This window comes from Lonchura striata, chromosome 6 (genome assembly GCF_046129695.1).
Source record: "Lonchura striata isolate bLonStr1 chromosome 6, bLonStr1.mat, whole genome shotgun sequence".
NCBI classification, from domain to species: Eukaryota; Metazoa; Chordata; class Aves; order Passeriformes; family Estrildidae; genus Lonchura; species Lonchura striata.
The window spans coordinates 60291576-60313183 of NC_134608.1; the positions used below are offsets into that span (position 1 = coordinate 60291576).

The 21608-nt window shown below is 40.3% G+C and overlaps 1 protein-coding gene across 7 annotated transcripts in view; it reads left to right on the top strand.

Moving 5' to 3' along the window:
* Nucleotides 1-1640, top strand: part of WT1 (WT1 transcription factor) — a 33041-nt gene extending 31401 nt beyond the window's left edge. For 5 of the 7 annotated variants that reach the window (XM_077783787.1, XM_077783788.1, XM_077783792.1 and 2 more), the window contains one exon: nt 131-279. In XM_077783787.1, the coding sequence (XP_077639913.1) occupies nt 131-252 (122 nt within the window). In that variant the 3' untranslated portion in view covers nt 253-279. Of the gene's footprint in view, nt 1-130; nt 280-1614 lie in introns of those variants that run through there. The other 2 variants (XM_077783789.1, XM_077783790.1) reach the window with 1 other exon arrangement.
* Nucleotides 1641-21608: the final 19968 nt, after the last annotated feature.

Sequence of the window (21608 nt, forward strand, 5' to 3'; positions counted from 1 at the left end):
CGCCCTCTCAGGACAGCCCGGGGTGCCTTTCCTCCTGCCAGGGGCTCTGCCAGCTCCTCGGGAAGGAAACAAAGAGCAGTGTCTCAGATGAGCTGTATGCTCAGCTAATAACAGGGTGTTTTGTTAACAGGTGAAAAGCCTTTCAGTTGCCGGTGGCCCAGCTGTCAAAAAAAATTTGCCAGGTCTGATGAATTAGTTCGTCACCACAACATGCACCAGAGGAACATGACTAAGCTGCAGTTGGCCCTTTAGACAGTTCAAACAAGTGAAAAAACCAGATGGGACATTATAAGCTACTGCAAGCTTTCTCAGCCATCCTCGATCACCTCTGTCAGAGAGCTGCAGCTGTCTTCGCATCCTATTTGACACAAGTTAACTAACACGTAGGATTCTGCCCAGCCTACCCTTCCATCTGGAGCTGCACAAGCTCCTAGTCAATAAGTTCAAGAGATTTTTGCCTGTGGTTTTGTACCAAAGTAGGCAAGACCGCCACAGTTTCGAGATGACTGTAAACTGTGCTCAACTTTCATGTCTGTCTCCAGCTTTTTTGTGTTATTTTCACTTGAACTTCTCTAGGTACAAATTGCTGTACCTTTTTAATTCCTGCAGTGGGTAGGATGATTCCTCCCTGTTGAAGGTCAGCTCTACACTTACATCACCCCTGCATATGCTGAGGCTTCTGAGTGCTAGTACATCTTTCCTCACAAAACGAAGGAACAGTCACCTGAGATACTTCTGGGAACCTTTGTACTGCCAAAGGGCAGACTTTTTGAGTTGGAAGCTCTGCTTTTGAATTTCACAAATCAAACCTTTTCTAAAAGGTTGTCTTTCTAGAGCAGCTAAAGCCAGATGAACCAGAGCCTCTCTGTACAGAAAATAAGAATCTTACCATTAAGTTAACTTGGTTTTTAAAGAATTGCATAATTGAAACCTTAAAACTGTTTTGTTTGTCAATTAGCTCTCTCCTTTTATCTCTCTCTTTTTAATGTATTGGTTTAAATCTATTCTATCATGAGATACATAGATGTCCTTTACACAAAACTAATTTCAATCATTGTAGACATTTGGGATTTGTTTACAATGTAAAGCCACACTGGTTATGTGGCTAGCGAGCTGTATAAACTTAAAACTGAACTTCTAATGGGGCTGGTCCAGGATCTCCATTAACAGATTTCTCTTAAGATAAGTAACTTAAAAAAGACTCTTTGTCAAGTATATGTGAAAAAGACATTATTAGTGTAAGGAAATATATAATTTCAGGGGTTTGGGAGGAGGGGTTTATTATTTACTTTTAATTGCTTGAAATTGTGTGTATATATATATATCTGATAATGTATTGCTCTTAGACATCTACAATTAGAAAATGTATAAATATTAGAAGCATCACTGTTCTGATGTTGTTGCTGTTACAAACTATTGATAACACTAAAAATGTAACCTGCATTTTTCACTGAGCTTTCAATTAAAGCCCATTCAAAGAGAAACAAATGAGAGTCCAACAGATGTCTTGTTTCATGGTTTCATGCCTGGTATTAAATTTCAAATGCCCTGTCCAATAGTATCCTTTCTTTTTTTCTTTTTTTTTTTTTTTTTTTTTTGTTGTTGTATATAAAGGTACCACCAGCACTGATGACCACTAGTTAACCTGTCCAGGTCTTGACCACAATTTATCCATCTCACTTGGGAACCATACTGGCAGCAGAAAACAGTGTCAAGTTTCATATTGTGCTATAAAGCAGTTGCTTCAATCCTTTGTCTTCTTACCCAACCATTCCTTCTCTTTCGACCCGTGAGATTTGTGTAAGGACTTTATAGAACAAGTAAAATCCCATTTATAAATAGCAAAACTGGCCTTCTGTGGAACTGGGCTGAAACCATAAGCACAGATAACTTCTTAGATTAGGATGTCATAGACTGACTTTTAAGTAAAAGTTAATTTAGAGTTGGGGTGGCTTAAATCAGTTCAGCAGGTTGAAAAAGACAGTCTTTCATAGATGATGAAGTGTGAAAATGAAGATAAAGAAATATTACTGTTTCTTTGTCATACTGCCTACTTTTCTTTGGAAGTAAGTACAGCCTGCCTCAGTGCCCTTTGCCCTTGCAAAATATTTGTATCTCTTTAGGAAAAATCTTTAATGTATCTTGCCAAGCTTTTTTCTCTAATGTACACAATGGAGTTCTATGATGGGCTGAGCTTTCTCTCTTAAAGTGCAGCTGCATCGTCAAGAAAACTCAACAGTTAATTCTTCAAGTCCTCTTTTTCGCCTGGGTATTGCATCACTGTTAATTACTGTTGGGGTACTGTGACTCATTTGTATCAGTCAGCTTTATCTTTTGCTGCCAAAAGACAGCATCTCTCTAGAGAAACTCATAACAAGTGTGGCAAACATCAAATATTTGGAGCGAACGGTGCACATCAAGCTGCAGAGAATTAAAAAATAAAGCAACTCCTCCTGCTCTCTTGAAAGAAAAGCTCAGCTGCAATAACAGTGTCCTCTGATTTACCCAGCAGTTCTCGGCAACTACAAAACAATCTGTTTTTCAGCCTGCACCCAAAATAGAGAGCTGCCACGAGTGTTTATACTAAAAGCCAAAAAAAGAAAAAGCAGCCTCTGGTTTTTGCCTGCATCAGTCAAACATAAATAAAACTATCTTCTGTGAAATACAACCAAAACTCCACTGCAGCACAGGCCAGACTTCCAGTGACCTGTAAATAGCTACAGCCATGGCTTGCTGCTTGGGGAATCACATGCCAAATAATAATAGTAGATGGCTACAAAAAATGAAGCGTGGGTTGATGAGTGACAGAGCATGTCCTTTTGCTTTTGCTGTCACCACTTTTTCAGTGGAAGACTTACTGCTACTCTGCTGTTTGATGATCATTACAGCCCCCAGCCTGCCAAGCACAGAGAGGACAATGGTAAATGTTTACAAGATTTTCAAAATTTTTATTCCCAGTTATTTTACAGTGTTTGTTAAGATAGGTGTTTCATGTCTCTGCCTTTCATTTCCCTGTTTTTAGGACTCTATCAGCAAGGTAAGCCACCTTTATGGAAGTGCTTTACTGCATGAATTTCTCAGAAGCAGCCCCCAGATGCTGGCTCTTGCAGCATGCAATTCCTCTTTTTGGGACATGCAGAGATTGATCAGCAGGCCGAGTTTCTCTGAGCTTGACCTCCACATGAGAGATGAGGGGGCTGCACTCTATTATATCTTACAAGTATCCTCAGTTTTCCAATTTCTGGAAAAATTTCAATCCCACAATTAATTGAGCAAATCTTTTATGCCTCTGCCCTGTGTTCTTAAACTGAAAATGGTGACTGATGTTGTTTTGGCTGATGGTCGATGTCTCAGTGGGATTGGCACACTCCTCCTGTCCCATAGCTTCTGTAGCCCCCCACAAATGGAGAATGCTCCTTATATAGACAACATTTCTCCTTTTTCCTGCCACTTCATGAGATACAATATGTTGGGTAGGAAAGGGAATGTGATCTCCTCCCTCTCTGATGGTGTCAACTGGAATTCAAGAGTTGACTTGGACCAATATTTTTGAGGTAGGTGAATCCAGCAAAGTGTCTGTCTGCTTTAGGAAAGCATGAGAGTAAACCTGCCTGGGCTGTAGCCACAGGATCTGTTTAGGATGTGCTTCTGGTGCATGTCTTTGTGGCTATGGACTGTGCTGACCAAGCAGGAGGTTGCTTCAGTTAGGGAACCCACCTGGAGGCAACCATCCTTCAGACAGGTGATGGTTCCTGTAAGGGAAGGGGGACGTGTAAAGAAGTAGCTCTTCCCTTCCCTTCCCTTCCCTTCCCTTCCCTTCCCTTCCCTTCCCTTCCCTTCCCTTCCCTTCCCTTCCCTTCCCTTCCCTTCCCTTCCCTTCCCTTCCCTTCCCTTCCCTTCCCTTCCCTTCCCTTCCCTTCCCTTCCCTTCCCTTCCCTTCCCTTCCCTTCCCTTCCCTTCCCTTCCCTTCCCTTCCCTTCCCTTCCCTTCCCTTCCCTTCCCTTCCCTTCCCTTCCCTTCCCTTCCCTTCCCTTCCCTTCCCTTCCCATCTTTCCTCCTCTTCTCCCCTCTTTCTTTCTCTTCCCTCCTCTTTCTGTGGTGGGTTAAACAAGTTGTTCACTTCAGAAGCCACTTCAACCAGGCATATCTGTTTCAGGATATCATTTCACTGCTCCAACAAGCCACCTTACAGCAGCTGGGAACAGTTCCTGGAGGTGCAGGTAGGTGCCTTAACCCAGTGTTTCTTCCTCCCCTCTGCTCCCCAGAAAAGGTGGGGTTTCTGAGAAAAGCTTGCTGTGTGCAGCCTGATTTTGTCATCCATAGGACCCGACAACAAATCCAGCATGGTGAGAAAGGGGCTCCCTGCACTTTGTCTAGAAGCCCGAGAAAAAACTCTGGAGCAGTTTGAGATGCTCCAGAAAGGCCCCAGGTCCTCCTCCTAGCATGAGATGGGCACCCAAAGGCCACCAGCAGGCACAGGTGGCACCAGCTGCCAGAGGACCTGGGAAGGTTCTACTGCTCAGTCCTGCTTGAGCCTTGCTTGTAACTTCCCCCTAAAGCACCGAGATTTTCCTTGCTTGGGGAAGATCCTCATTCCCCTCCCTGCCCTCCAATTAACCAAAAAGTAATTAAAGGCAGTGCATGCAGTACAGAATGGCACTAATGGACAAGAAAGTCCAGCTGCTATATTTGGGAAGATCCAGTAAAAGGTTCATTAGGATTCTTTGTGTTATTGGAAGTCCTGATGACACAAGGGAGTCTAATGAAACAGAAGACCTGGTCACAAGAGTGATGAGTTTTTTTTTAAAAAAGCCCAAACCCAAACCCCAATGCCACTGACACCATTCTAAAAATTAGACAATTAAGAGTAAAACCAGGAATGTAGCCAGAACTATTCCACCTCAAATAATAAACACAAGGATAAGTTGCCAAGCGAGGTCAAAGAAGCAAATGGTAAAGTGAGTTTAAGAGACAGCTAGACACTTTTATGGGGAGAGAGGGGATTGAAGGATACAGTGACAAAACTGGGGGTAGAGTTGAGATAAACCCAGAGGACAGTGGTGGGCCAATAGCCTCAGAGAGTGCTCAGAGCCCCAGCTGCTCAGCAGGGATGTGGAGCAGCTCTTGGCATTCAGGGGAGACTTTCCAGGGCTCTGGCAGGTCCTGGGAGGGGTGAAGGGAAGCTGCCAGGGCAGTCTGAGAGGAAGGGGAGCCTGGCAGACAGCAGTGGGTGTGCTCTCAATGGGTGTGCTTCCAGTGCACTGATCCAAAGTGCTGCCCTTGCTTTGGCTAGGGAGATTCCCTGACAAACTTGCTGAAAAGCAGATTTTTGAAGAAATCCTACCCAAGCAGCTTGTTGCAAGTTGCCAATGCAAAGCACAGAAAGAGATGCCAAAAAAAAATATCCCAGGAAGAAAACTCCCCTTTTTTTTTCGTTCAGTTTTTCATGGAAGTCTGCTTGTAAGCAGGAAAGAAAAGGGTTGACTGGAATATAATTCAAATGAGGCAAAACCAAAATATACAGAGGTTATATTCTCTGCTTGTATGGAGCTTTGCATAATTTCACATTGTCAGCACAGCTTGGGTCGATTCCCACAAAAAAAAAGCTGGCAGAACTCCTGTGGCTTCACACTGCAGCATGATGAATCCTGGTTTGAGGAGCTTGGCTTGGCCATCTCTGCACTGACAAGCAGGTGTTGGTCCCACCAGCACAGCAAGCTGCTTAAAGGAGGGTGGGGGAACCAAGAGCAGCACAGCCAGCTGAAGTAAGGCAGAGACTCAAATAAACAAAGTGCAGTTTTCTATATAGATTGCAATCCAAACACAACTGCCAGCTTCTGGGGCTAAAAGAAGTTAGCTGTGATACCCCAAAGGTCTTTGAGTAGTGAGGGTGGTCTGAAAGATGGCATTCTCCTAGAAGACACAGGTAACATGGAGAGAGCTTTGCTGGGTGCTGTAGGAATGGAGCAGCAGGGAGACTCTGTCCCAAAGAGGCTGCAGGCCACAGATAGAGCTTTAAAAGACAAATGTTTAGAGCCATGGAAAATCTTGAATGAGAAAGTCTTGTTGCAGGCAGGACTTTCCTGTTCCTGATAACTAAATAACTATCCCATAGGTAGAAATAGAATTTAACTGCATCACTGTTTTTTTTTTTTTCAGTGATGAATAGACTTGTTATGTTCTGATGAACTCTGGCAGAACTAAGATCCTAATCTGGAAAAATAGACTGAGCAGAAATAGAAAGACCTGGCTGACCATCCTGACTTGAATCGCTAGATAAATAAAACTAACTGTTCTTCCCCAGCATAAAAAAAAAAAAAAAAAAAAGGCAAAAAAAAAAAAAAAAAAAAAAAAGCAACCCTTTTAATGCAAAGGAATTGTAAGAAAACACAGGGGGCACTGAGACACCTTAGTATGGAGGTGCAGGGGAGAAATACAACTGCATTTGTTCTCAGGCTGTTTCTTTTTATGGTTCATTCTCATCTGAGTCATGCCTCAGAACTCCCATTCATTTAAATGAAATGTCAAAAAACATAACCACAAAATAAAATAAAAAAAAACCAACAAAAAAAGTAACCTCACTGCTCGGAATAATCCTGCCCCAGAATTTCTTGGGAAATGGCATGTCCTTTTTCACGTGCTCTGTTGGTTCAATAATCACATCTGCCTAATGTTTCCTCCAAGGAAAGTCTCTGACATTCTTAACTCTGTCACTGAAGCCTTGAGGTGAAGTTATGGTGTGGCTGCATGGCAGAGGTGCACTGTACAAGCAAATAAAGGGTTTTTTTCAGCTGCACGGCCACCAGCACAGCCCAGCAGAGCCCTGCTCAGAGCAGGAGGGTGGTTTTGCTCCCAGCCACAAGACAGCCTGGCCCAGTGGGATTGCTGGCCCTTGGGACAGCTGCCTTCCTGGGAATGTGGGGCCACCAAGCCCCCGCTGCAGCTGGAGGAGTTTCCAAACTTGCAACAGAAAGTTCCAGCCCTGGCAAAGCAGCAGGCAGAGCCGGGGGCTCTCACGGGGTGTGACCCCAAACGCAGCTCAGAGCCCACGTGTGCTGCTGTGCTGCTGTTCCAGTCCCAGACTGACAATTAAAACCACTTCAAATCTGGTTGCCTAGGGTGTTCTCCAAAGGCCAAATCCTCTGCTTGTCCTTAAGGCTGCCTGGGGTGGTGCTTCAAGCTCTGAAGGGTGTGTGCTCCAAAGCATTCCCTGCTCATACCTCAGAGCTGAGCACCTCAAGGTGCTTCTGCTCTTAGAAGGAAGAACTGGGGAGAATGGAGGGAAGGAAAGGTGCCACAGCACTGGTGTGGATGGAGCCCTGAGGAGCTGCTCCCTCCCCAGCCCTGAGCTGCAGGAGCTCAGCCTGCCCTGCTCCAGCTCCCCTCCTGCCCTGGGCTGCAGTTTGCAGCACGAAGGTCACAGCACGGCCCAAAGAGCCCAACAGCAGCCCAGTATTTCTGAGCTGCATAAATTCCTGGTGTCTGCTGCAGGCAGAATCCAAACACTTGTGTCAATTCTGTACCATGCCCCAGACTGCCAAAAAACATTAATATAAGCATATTTATCTGGGCTGCAGTGTGTTACAAGAATTCATTAGGACAATATGTGATATGGTGCTGAAACAGAAGGCTGGGTTTCTCTGGCCAGAGATGAGGAAGTCTAGTCCCTGCTGAACTTTTACTACTGATAAAGACAATGTCTGCTGGCAGCATTCATTTTTTACTAGGCCATCTGCATCTAGTCAAGGATAACTTGACTTTCTGAAAAAGTCATTCATCAGAATCAACCCCGCACAACTTTCTCTTGATGAGTAAAGCAACACAAAGAAAGACCAAGATGGTTAATAAACTTCTTTGGGAGCAAAAGGTCAATGCTGCTGTAAACAAAGCAGTGTCATAGTACTACACAGAAGCATTGAAGTTCCCTGTGTGTTTATATGGCTGATGCCCCATTTATTTTTTTATCTGTGTTTGTTATCGTTTATTTTGCTCTGCTTTAGCTGATCTATAAATCTTTATAACAGTGTTCTTTATTTTCTTAATTTTTTCATCTCTCTTATCGCCTTTTATCACCTGTCTGTGTCCAGTGTTTGCCACTCTCTGCTGCTTGATGGCTGCTTTTTAACCCTCTAGTTCTCACCTACCTCACACAGGTTATAGTACCCAAGACTTTCAGAACTTCCCTGTTTTTCCTAGAGCTGAATCAAGCACTGAAGAAATTCCCACTGTCTCCTTAACAAATCATTAACTGTTAAAGGCAAAAAAATGAACGAGTGCATTGATGGGGAGACATTCCTGCCCCAAGTGACAGAGCCTTCTTTTAGCTACACAACACAGGGAACAGGCAACAGCCAGGTATTTTTCACTTCAGGCATTTCTGTATTTCACTGTACTTCAGACCCAGGTTGGAGAGTCCTGGATTTGCACCCTGTGGGGGGGTAACAGATTGCTTTTCCTGCCCTCCCAGTTGGGGAGTTTTTCCTTTGGCTTTTGTGCTTCATGGCTGCACATGTGGAGAATGCAGCCACTAGAAGCTGAAACACAGTCCCAGGCTCCCTTCACATCAGCCACTGGTCCTCCAGCCAAATATTTTATCAGGAGCTTCGTCTAAATTAAAGGCAGTCAGCTAAAAAGGGGAGATTCCAGATGCACAATGACAAACATGAAGCAGCTGACACCTTGTTATTCAGCTATTCAGTGATGATTGCTGCAGAGCCTCACAGATACACAGGTGAATTTTGCCTAGGGAACAAATATTCTATTGTACATTTCAGCCAGAACTAAAACTCTGCATGAGATAATCTCAAAGAAATAAAGAAAGTGAATTTTTCATAGTGAAGAGCCCTTAGACTTCACCTTCCTTCATTTGGTGTGCTATTTTGTTATATCTAATTAGATTATGAAAAGTTTTTTATGAACTAGATATCCAAAATCATACAAAAAAATAGAGTGACTGAAATCAAGTTTTGAGGGATAGCCTCAGTAAAGCACATGCTGCTCTTTTTAAGGGTTTGAATCTTGAAACATTTTTGTTAGTGCACTCTTGGGCAATGTAATTACTAATAACACTGGAGTGTTTATTGAAACTGGGTCCTATAGGGAACAAAAACATGCTAAAGACCCTGATTTAACCATGAATTTTGAGATAGCTAGTTAAAACATTAATCTCCCTTGTTAATTAATGTAATATAATGTAATGCACTTCTAATAGCATGAGCCTCTGCTGGAATTGCAACCTTGGACTCCTCCTTATAAATGCTCCATGTTCATTAATTAATACACATAAGACTTTTACCTGAGGAAAAAAATTGCTGGGTTAGATTCAAAACTCAGTGGTTATTCCAGATTTAGTGTCCTAGCTAGTGCACATGAGTAGACAGTTAGTGGATGTTCTGTCACATGGAAAGCAAGACTAGAGGAAGGTCTGTGTACTGGGATTATATTCTGTATATTTCACACTTCAGCTGCATTCCAGTACCTCTGGTATGTGTTTCTGCCCTTAACATCACAACATTTGTAAGTGATATATAAGTAGAATAAAATTTCAGGTGACAAGAGAAACCTAGAGCAGGTTTTTTGTTGCTTTTTGGTTTTTTTAACCTCCCCTCTTTGCCTGAAGGACTATTAAATTTTAGAAGATAGGGGCGAGCTAATCTTCAGACCCTTACTGTCCCAAACCATGAAGTCACTTTAGAAGAAATGTAGTGAATAATCATGAAAAATATAGCATTGTTCTCAGTCAGAGGATATTTTATCAGTTTGGATTGTTTAACTTGGCCATTTGCTGGAAATAACTTTGTGCATTCCTGACTCTTTTTGGCATCATCTTTAGCTGCAGAGTTGTTGGTTTAGATTTTAAATGTTTTTATCAAGACATATACAAAAACAAACAAACAAACAAAACCACCCAGAAACTTAAGTAACCCAACAGTATTTTTCAATTATACATTTAAATCAAAAATGATTGTGATTGAGTTTTGAAATCTGTTTTATATCAGTGTATTTGGAATTCTGACCTTCTCTGAAAATGTTAATAACTGGTGAAAACAATTTTGCATTTTATTGGAGACTCTTCTGCCTACTGCACAGATTGCTTGAGCTGACTGGCATGAAATCTATTTTGCATTAATTAGACACAGACAAGAGCCACTGTGACCCATAAGGGTGGGATTTTAGAGGAGATGAGCTGCAGAAATGCTGTCTGTGACATGGCTGGGACCCTTGAGTTGATTTGGACATGAAGTTTCCCATTGAATGATAAATCCAGCCAATATTTACACTGCAGGTGTAAGCACCTGCCTGACTGAGCTGCTCCTTGAGAGCTTTTTCAACCACTCTTGGTTTCATTTCTACACCTTGCTTAGGGTCTGCACCAGCCATGAAGTAACAAGCGGAGGATAAAGAGTGTTCCAAAATCACAGGACGTAACTGTGCACTGACAAAATAACGTGTTTTGTTATTTAACATTTATTTCCAGCTCTGTGAACGCTTCACGTGGCTCAAGGTTATGATGATTGTTTTTTTGCATGTGATCCAGCTCAGTGTGAACAGGCAAGAAAAAACATCAAAATATCACCACTCTGTTTCCACAAGGAGATACTAATTTCCTTCATAACATTAATTCCTCTTGGCTTCTGGTGTGGAATAAATGCATTGTTGTGGTATTGATATGGCTATGAACTCTGAAACATTGCACATTTCCAAGTTAATTAAGGTTATGAATTAATTTTTCAGATGGGCATCCAATTCTTAGTATCTGTCCCAAATTTCACATTCATTGGGCCAAATTTGCATTTAATCTTTTGGGGCCTTTTTTATTTTTTAGAAATAAAATGCTGGAAACAGTTATGTCAAGTTGAACAATGTGTTCCTCTCAAACCCCAAACTAAATGTTTTGTTTCAGTATCTTGAGAAAAAAAGCAAAGGGCTTGAAGGGTACAGATCTGCTTAACAAAGAAGTCTTGTATTCAGAAATATGGAATGAGAGCATTTGGGTTGCAGAAAGTGCAAGTTCAATTTTCTCCCTTCTCTGGTGCAATTCCAGTGAATCGTTTTCCTAGCAAATGAGTACAGCACAGCATGGAGATTTCAGGCATTTACTGAAATCACAATTTTATCAAAGCAAAGCAAATCACATTTTTATCTAAAGATACAGGAAGGCTGTTTTTTTTTTTTTTTTGGTGTTTTTTTTTTTTTTTTTCATGACACCAGATAAATCAGAAAAACTGATACTGCTGGTGCTGGGAGAGCTTGGTCAGTGGCCACCTACTACAGACCTAGCAGGCACTGAATCTGTCAGGTAACAAGACTGCAGACACTCAGGGCATCATTAGTGAATCATACCTTAAATCACTTTACTTTTGATTTACTGGTTGAGGTCTCAGCACAAAGATGAACAAAAACTGCTGCTCTCTGCAGAATGCCTGAATTGAGGCTTTTAGTCTGTGCTCTGTTCTGCAAGTTGAGCTCTGGCTGACAGCACAATGAAAACTCCATCACTGAACTGCAGAAGCCACCAGAATCTCAGTCCACAGATACTTGTATTTCAGAAACTGCCTTGAAGTTAAAAATATAAGAAGTGCAAAATTTACAGCCATGGAATAGGCACATTTAATGTTTCAGTGACCTACTGTTTCCTACCATAAACCAACAAAAGCAGGTCCTGGTAAAACATGGATACAATGGGAGAAGTATTTGCTACAGAAAACTTTGGCCAGGGGTCACTAACTTGAGGGAAGTGCTTATCTCCTTTATTTGTTTCCATTATGTAATGAACAGCCAAAATAGCACTCCAGCATCCCATTGTGCCTCAGCTTTTTCCAGAATAAGGCTCTACAACAGTTCTCTGCTGCAAACAGATTTTTCTTCTTTAGGAAATATCCTAGTGTACCTCAACATTTTAATAAAAACTACAGAAAGATCTGAAAGGCTATTTCCCTTTACAATGTAAAAAAATGTCACGGAAGCAAACAATTTTTCTAAATGACATCTCTCATTGCACTCTGTTAATTTAAGGCTCACAGTCATTATTATTTCAAAAGATTAATTCTGTTTAAATAATCAATTGAGCAGAACAAGATGTTAGTGGGATAGTTAGCTATGTGTCATAATATACTAGATAAAGGATTATACCCCACTTAAGAATTAATAACATTTTAAACCTCTGCATAAACTATTTTTTTAATCAATAAACATATCTCTGACAGAGGGCCAGATGCACTCACAAGTCTTAATTGTTCAATCCAGTGACTAATCCCCACTTGATCAAGATTTTACTGACTTAGCAGCTGTCAGGAGAGTGACAAATTTATGATTCAATTGCAATTTCATCTTAAACTTGAAACTGCGTGATCATTTGTGGGAATTAGCTACTCGATAAGATAAGGAGGGTGGAAGAAGTGCACGTAATTCTGTGCAGCAGAATCAGAGTGTTGCAGAACTCCTCAGGATGCACTGGAAAGACACAAATGGCCATTAAGGGATTAGCCCATCACTGATTGAGTGGCTGCACAGAGTTGAGGTTTGCTAAATCACTGGAGTCCTGGGTCATTATCCTTGGATGCAGGAGACAGTTGAATCTGTGTCCAAACACACGAGCAGTAAATTGGAGTGAATGGACTGTGCCAAAAATGAGCAACAAAAAAAACGCTGAACCCTTGTTCTTCAAGTGTTCAAATTTCCAGGTCATACCCCAAGTTTTTCCTTTCTTGGCATAAAAAATATTTTTTCACTGCCTTTAGTATCAGCATATTCTTGTCTCTGTAATCTCTTTTGAGTGTATTGCTTACCCTCACTATCAAATTTGTGCTTAGTTAACAAATGCTGAAACTCAGATAACATTTCAGAAATGGATTAGGAAAGCAACGTTAGGAGTTTCCCTCTCCACTTTCGATGGCTCGTGAACAGTTCCTGCTAAAAATGTAATTAAAATAAACGAGTTTCCCTCATTTGGCTTTTGTGATGATAACATTTTGGTAAGCCCCACAACTGTTTTGTGTGCCATTGACATGTGAATCAATAGTGCTGTAATAGCTCTGTTTATTTTCAAGAGTTTATGACAAAAGTAGTGCTCTTGTTAAAAATAAATACAAACCCAATTGTTTTTCCTGATAAAAAAAAAATAAAATTATCTTTAAAAATAAAATTTTATTATTTCTTTCCTCAGGAAAAACAACTAGCACAACGTTCCTGCCTTTTTTGAACATGTGTTGATGCAGCTGATGACTAAAATGAACCAATGAGCAATTCCACTTCAGGGCTCTGTAACAGTATGCCTGAAGACTACTTGGCAATTCAAATTAATAGCTTAAATATGTCAAATTTTGGAATTTTTGCAGTGCTGGTTGTGGCCTTTGGCTAGCCTGAATAAACCCAAGGTCCCCTGGGGCTATTTCTCTGTGAGTTGAACTTAGTGATCTCTATTCCCAAGGTGTAGATGTATCTAATATTGTTCAACTTATCTCAGTCTAGAGGGACACATAAATTTAGAGGGGCTCATTTCCTGGAGCATTTCACTAGAAATTTGTGATCTGGTAATTGGAAAACTCACCTTTACAGAAATATGCTTAATTTTCATCATGCAATGAGCAATTTTCACTTCTTAACATGGCAACAAAATAGGCAGTATGGAACAGAGATGGAGCTGGAGGCCAAACTTGAATATTAACAGAGAAGGAAGGTGAATGTGTTCAGCAATAAAAGTCTTAGGCCAGGTAAACTTGCTTACCTGAGCCAAAAAATGTCCTTTTTGACCCAATTTTCATCAGGTGGGCAATGTTTTTTTTTTTTTAATTTTCCAGTTCTTTTGCCCTCTACCAGCCCCAGTTTAAATGTAAAAAAACTACCAAGTTGCCTGAGTCTTTGGGAACATGCTAATAACCTTAAATAGAAATTAGGAGAATTCAGTCCAACTGACTTTAGTTGGAACAGGAACAAGATAAAACTGAGGCTAACATAAGTTTGGGGAAATAAATTAAAAAGAAAAATTAATAGGCAAAAAAATAATTAACAGAGGAAGTTACTGCTTGGTAGAGCTGCACATCAATCTAATGGCAAGCCTGAAGGTTTAAACTAGCTGAAAATCTTTATCCACATTTTATATGTTGAAATCCTTGGCCAGCTCTGCTTTCTAAGATTCAACTGATGACCAGAAAATTTGGATGGACTCAGTAGGTCTCAGAGAACAAGTTAAAAGGAAGGAAAGTGCAAGAAGAAAATCAATCTGCCAAATTAGACAGAGCAAAGGAACAGGAAGAAAAACAGGAAATAACCTAATAAAATATAGTGGAAAATAAATAACTTCCAGTGCCCCAACAATTTCCTCTTACAAAAAGTATTGGCAGTACAAAGCAAATTGCAGGCACATTTCTGTCTGGCTGTGGAAAGTCAGCTATTTAGGGACAACATATGGCATTTCCTCCCCATCCACCACCAAATGCAGATAACAGTGTCCAGCCTGAGCCTGGGAGTCCCTCAGGTGAAGATCCAAGCAGAGCAAGCTGAAGGAAGAACCAGATGGTGAAGGTGAACTTCTTGAGGTGCAGCCATGGAAATCTCCACCTATTTTGATTATCCCTGTCTCAGGGGCTGGTGTCACAGAAAATATGGGAAAACGGAAGGAATGAAGGCAACAGCTCTATGCCCCTTCTGGAGATCTCCTGGACAGCCAGGCATGGTGGCTCCTTGGGACTAGAGCAGAGAAGGGGACATACAAGACAGATTTATGAATGTACTAGGTACTGATCTCGACTCTGTTGGGTGGCAAAGAGGCCAAGGGCTCTCAGTGGTAACATTTATTTAGGAGTGGTGCCACAGCACAGCTGCACAGTGCCACCAGGTTTTGGAAGCAGTTTTCCCAGCAGTGACATAAAAAGATACCTGGCTGAGAACAGCAGTCCTTCCCCAGCTGCAGGAGGGTTGGCAAATCAGTAATGAATCTATTTTCAAGTTTCTGCAGTGTTTACATCTTTTGCACTCCACAGAGTGTGATTTTAAAGAGGCTGAGCGCCTACTTCAAATTATTAAAGTAAACACTGTAGCATTAGTTTTTAGCCAAAACCAACAGAAGTGTAATTAACTTGAGTAACTCCGTGCTGAGCAGCAACATACATCATTTACTGATTTCCCTGGGTTTAACTGATCCTCCGTGGAAGCAGAAAGCACATTAGAAGTGCAGTTCAGTCCCATGAAAGTTAAAGTGTGTCCTTTAAATGAGCCAGTAATTCCTATGAAGGATTCCACAGGTGAATGAAAACACAGTTGTAATGGTGTAGTTTATTTACATTTGTTTCATCCTATCCAGAGATACTGGGGGATATAGAAGAGAACAAATTAATCACAAAGTGTGGAATGTACTTCATAAAATCAGAATCTTTAAAAATACATGTGCATTTTCAGCTTTGAGTTTTAGTGGAATAAAATTACAATCACAATACTAAAGTATTGCACTAGTATTGTGAAATTACTTTCCAATACCAAAGGGGAAAAAAATGAAAGAGCTGCTTTTTAATTTACATCATTTCTAGCTTTAGAATGACAAAATGAACCAGGGCGTACCATGCTACGATTTCACCCGTTGACACAAAGGAAAAGGATAGAACAGACATAATACATCTGGTTTACGACTTTTAATTGCCTTTGTGACCCAGTTCATACCAAATCCTCTCAAGGCAAAGTCTCTTTCTTTGTATGCATCACAGGGCTAAATCTCTATCTGAAATATGTTGCTTAAAAAAACATCACCATGTTAAAAAGTAACAATATTTCTTGCTCACATAAATCTCTAGTGCTTGCAGGTGACCTGAGAAAGTGAGAAGTGGAGAGTTCAGTTGTCTGGTGAATGAGTATGTTAAACTTTCCAAATAAAAGCTACTCTCAAAGCACCAGATTCTCTCAGCAATTAATCACTATACTGCTGTTTATTAGGAAGACACGCCTGGAATTTTTTAGTAACTCAGGTAACCTTTCATGCTTTGATGGATACAAAAGATAATTGTGTCTGCAGTGATTTAATGAGGCCCTCTGATGCAATATAGCAGTCTGTGACTACTGAGTTGGTATCACTGTCCTGGGAATAGGGAAGGGATATTGGAGGAGGGCACGTGTACAGAAACACACCATTATAAAAACAATCTAGTGCTAATCAGTTACCAGAAATATTTTCTGTGTCATGCAGCAAGGCAGAACAGGCTGCTGGGGTAGCAGCTCTGAACTTCACTCTAGCAGAGTGGAAATCCTGCGGCAATGTTGAGTAACTGCAACAAAGAGGTTTGGTTGAATCAAGAAATTCACAATGTGCTCAGGACAGTGTCCTGTGGCCACAAAATACTTGGGCTTTCCTGGACTCTGAGCATTGGTGCTCTTTGAAGGGACAGCAGCTCAAAGGATCCTCAAAAACTTTGCTGTAATCAGGAGGAATCACTGCATGTACTACAGCCATCAGATGGTGGTGATGATAGTTATTTTTGTAAAAATACACAGGCTTCTGAAATGTAAAATATCATCCTCTATTGTAGCCATCCTCTCTCTGAGCCAGGCACGGAATCTCTCCCTCACACAGCAGAGATGGATTTAAGGCTGCCCTGTGTCCAGCAGTGTTGGCTTCCTAACAACACTGCCACTCCCTGCTGCTACTCAGGCTATCAGAACATCAAGAATAATTTAGCAGAATCTATCTCCTTGAAGCAGACTTTTTAAGCTTCCTTCTTAGCTCCCAGTTTTGTAGAGTCTGCATTCAGGTAACTGAATGAGTGAACAGTTTTTCACTCAACTGCTCAATTTTTGTCTGACTTTGAAATGGCAATGTAAAATTTAAAATGGCAATGCAAAATTTCTCATCCAAGGAATCTGTTGAATCTGTTCCTTCAGTTGTAACTTTATTTCTAAACAATATCTTTCCTCCAGGGTGTTTTTTTTTTTGTTGTTTTTTTTTTGTTTTTTTTTGTGTGTGTGTGTGTGTGTGTGTGCATGTGCTCTTCCTAGAACAGCTAACTCTTCTAGTTCTGGGATGTAATTCTTTCTTGTGCTGTGCAGCAGTGAGCATTTAGTAGGTTCCAGCTGTATGGTTTGTAAGAAAACATTCCCATTCACAAAATTGCTGAATCAGTCTGTAGTCTGCCCACTGTTCAGAGTGATGGATTTGCTGGAGTGCATTCCTGAATTAGAAGCAGAGAGGTTGAAATGAAGGTGGTGAGCTCTCACAAATGTACCTGAACAATTCCTGTCTGCAATAATGTGAAAAGGGTGAAAAGTCTCCTCTTCAAACAAAAGATCCAAATGAACTTGGAAAGCTGTCAGTAGAGAAAGATCAGGTTCTCATTTCCAAACTGAGCACTCCTGGATGTGGAACAAGAAGCTGTTAGCATAAGAATCCACAGTGGTTTTGGACATGCACAACTTATTAGTGGCAGCTACAAACTTTGAATGCTTCCATTTTTAAGCAGCCAAGTGGAGACACACCAAAGATATATTGTTTTCTAAAAGAAAGTTATCTGAAATTACTCATCTGTCCTCTGAAAAATCCCAACCTTCATTTCATGTTGTAGAACCAAAATCATGACCAGCATTAGGAACTTTATCAACATCAACATCAATGCAGTTCATACTGTTCTTATGTGCTCTGAATTGCCTTTACTCTACCAGTAATTACTTTATTTTACTTTACCAGTACTTTAACCAGTGAAACACTTTCACCAGTATTTTCTTCAGAGAATTCAGTGCTTCCAAATATTTACATGCATATTCAAAAGTAAAAGCTTAAACAGCCTGCAGAATCCCCAAATCCACAGTGATGGTCATTTGAAGAAACATGACACACATCAAAGCATCGATATTTTAGAGAAAGCAAGGAGTGTTAAGCCCATTTGGATGAAGGAATTCTGCAGATTCCTCAGCTTCTCTGCCTTTGCAATACATCTGTAACCCACTCTCAAAAGCATTATCTGCTTTCTCAACTTTGTCATTTTAGAGCATTTCTAAAGCCAAAAATACTAGTTTCAGATCTTGGTAGGTTAAGAATGAGTCTAAATATTTTGTAGAGGATAAATGTCTGAAAAAATAATTTGGTTTGAGAGCAAAATTGACAAAAATATGTGCCCTGAAGGAAAAAAAGCCAACTAAACAACAACAACAACAACAACAAAAGAATAAAACTTTGAATAGGGTATAACATGAAATACATCCATCTAAACTTAAGTCAGAATAACAACTGCTGCCCACTGTACTTTCTGGGAAATATGGGAGAATGTGAAGGAATTTTGCACAATTTGCAGGATCTCCAGGTATGATTTTACCATACTCCAACTCTGACAGCTAATATCATTATATATTAAACAAATAATCATTGCTATATTTCCCTATTCTTGTCTCATTTAGATATTAGCCATAGATTTTCAGTGCTCAAGTAAGATTTTTATTTTGATTTCAAATAAATGTGAATTTATCCCACAACTTATCTGGACACCATCCATTTCCATTTACCACTTCCCAGATTTTGCTGCTTTCTTGTAGGAATAAAGCCTTTGCAGGCCTGAAGTGATCTCAGGATCTATTATTGGTGTCTTTCACAGAGCAGCAATACACACTGAAGGTGTAAAGGTATTTTCCAGAGGTGCTCTTTGCTTTGTAGTTGCAACCTGTTCAAACTCTTTACCCTTTGCCAGGATTTTATTTGCTGATATTAAGGGAGCATCCTGCATCCCGTGGATCAGCAAAATGAAATTAATCCCCAGGTTCCTGTAAGCTATGCATTGTCGTTTCTGTTTTACACAGGGAAGCTAACCTAATTCAACAGTCTGAGCAAATGAAACTCCACTTTCCATGTGAGCTGTGCAAGTGTTACAGTAGTTGGGAACTTGGCACCAGTGGTTGAGGTATTTGTACACAGGTCACCTTCCATGTCTTCTCCAGCATACTGTTATGTGACAAAATGGTTTATATCTCAATGCAAGAAATTTAGTTTTTTACTGTAAAACAAATGATAACGAGTAGCTCTTTAAACTAATGTTTTATTTCCAGTGAGTCAAAGTTTTGGCATTAGTTTCATGGAAAAAGCATTAATCTTCACCATTGAAATAGAGAGATGGTTGACTAACTGTGACCTGACAAAATTAATTTTGAAAACCATTAACAGATCTTTCTCATCAAATTTTAAATGGTCCTTATTTGCTATTGACTTTTAAGGACTACTAATTATTTTTTCTATTAATATTATTTCTATTTCTATTTTGATTTCGATTTCTATTATTTCTATTATATTATTATATTATTATTTTTTTTTTAATTCAGTTTCAGTTGCCATGTCATTTGAGATTGGCTTTCAGAAACAAGAAGGAAGACATGTTTAAGTGTCTGCTGAGATGTTTGTGTATGTGTAAGGAACTGTCGGATGCAATAGACACAAACATTTGTTACTTCCATTTAACCTTTGGTTAACTAATAATGCTGTGAGTTGTAGTTCACAACAGCAAAAAATGTTTGTTCCCAGCTGTGTAATACAGACAAGCCTTGAGGGCTGTGGGGAAGTTCTTTGAATTATTTTTTCTCCTCTGTCCTGCTGGGAAATGTACAGAAATTGATAGAAGAGCCTGCTATCATTCATGTGGCAGCAGACTAGGAATGACTGCTAAAATGTCTGGGACATGCTTTATGTTCAGTGCTGACAAACTGAGCAGGACAAATATGATTTATGGCTCAATAGTTCAGATGGGGAATGAATGGAGATGTCTTGGTGAAAATATCAGCCTAAGTAGGCTATGAGAAGGAAGTGGTTTTAAGGAAGGATCTAAAGGAGATTTGGCATGTGGCAGATGGGAAGTTATTTAAACTATAAGAGGCAGCATGGAAAAAGAAGTGAAGCTGGGAGTGGGAGAAAAATATGAAAGGAACAGTAGGACAGAAGGGCACTGGAAAAGTCTGCAGTTCCTTTCCACATATGACTAATCAAAATACCTCTTCATGACCTGGAAAGGTGACTAATGGACTTCTTCTGATGAGTTCTGGTGTATCCCCTTAGGCAATAATTAATAATATTTTCAAATACCATCAAACCTTTCAAACCTGGATATACCTTCTCAACCATAAATTTACTGAAATCTGAAAAAAACATCTCAGGAATCAGTATTTTTATTATTGTAGCACTTTTATGCAAAAGCCTGTTCTCGTTTGGAAGAGTTTATTGTCTGCTTGGACAAAGGGAAATATTACCAACAGGTTTCTATTACAGAAGAAAGAGACCTGCCAGAATCAGGTGATTTGCCCAAAGACATGAAGGGATCTGAAATGATGATGACACTGAGACTCAGAATGCAAACCTGCAATGCTTCCATCAGGCTACAATTGCAGTGCCAACTTCCTAACAGCTAAAAATAATTCATACCCATCCCTGGTTTAATAACAGACTCCATATACTCACACTCTACATATTAGGAGTGTCCTGGATCACTTTGGAGGTTTAAATGTATACTTGCAGGTAGGAAATTTAATGTAATTTTACTAATTTCTTAGTAGACTTTTATTCTATTTTAACTTTCTTTTCCTTGGCTTAAAAACCATGTGCCGTTTTGCCTTTACCTTCCTAAGTAACTTTTCCATGCCTTGTCCTGCAGGTGTCACAAGCCTTAGCAATCCATTCGTTTTCTGCTTCTCCAGAAAATTTTAATTTTGCAGGGTGTGTCATGCTTAACAGACAGTGAGAAATCCTTTCTCTGAGCTGACCCCTGCTGTCCAGCACCTCTCCCTTCCCAAGCTCTCCTTTTCCCATGTATTAACTAGGCCAAGATGTATAGGCGTAGAAATTATATACATGTAATGAAAAAAAAGGAAAGAAAGTTAACATCACTGGCATGTAAGAGGTTATGGAGCTGCCATTCTCTCTGTGGTTATTGCCTGTTCTTGAGGGACAGCTAAAACCAGAATGTCTGAGGTAAAGAACATAAAGGAATGAATAAGTGTAATGTCCATGTACATAAAATCAGACAGACATGTAAAGAATATAAAAAATGAATATAAAAAATTCTAGCAGAGCTCCAGAATAAAGGCTGCCAGAATCCCCAGTGGTGTAAGTGTGCCAGGACTTGCACCCCACAGCAGCACACCTTGTGTATAGCAAACACTGGGGCTCAGTTTACCCTGTTACTTAAATAACTCAGTAAGGAATCTTCTGGCTTGAGGATAATGTAAGCCATAAAATCTTTCTCTGCACTATTCTGAGAATGAACTTTATTCGATATCTTATCTTTCTGCTTGAAAATGAACATCCTTTCTATTCTTATCATGTTTCTGCTTTTTTTTTTTTGAATTGTTGAGTGTCAGCCATATTCTGCTTGGCAGTTATGCAAAGTTGTTCCTGCTCAGCTCCGTTGTGCTGAGTTACCTTTGAAATTCAGCCCTCTTTTTATGACTGCTATCCAAAGGCCCTTTAATAACCTACCCAGGGCTAAGAATACTTCCATGAAAGCCAGTCTTGCTCTGATACACCCACCACTTTCTCATTAGCTGGTAAAATACCCTTCAGTGTGATACAATAGAGTCCACAGAGGAGAAAACCCCAGGTAACCATGTACCACAGATCTGCTTCGTGCAGACATGAGGTGACAGCGTGGTACTCAGCT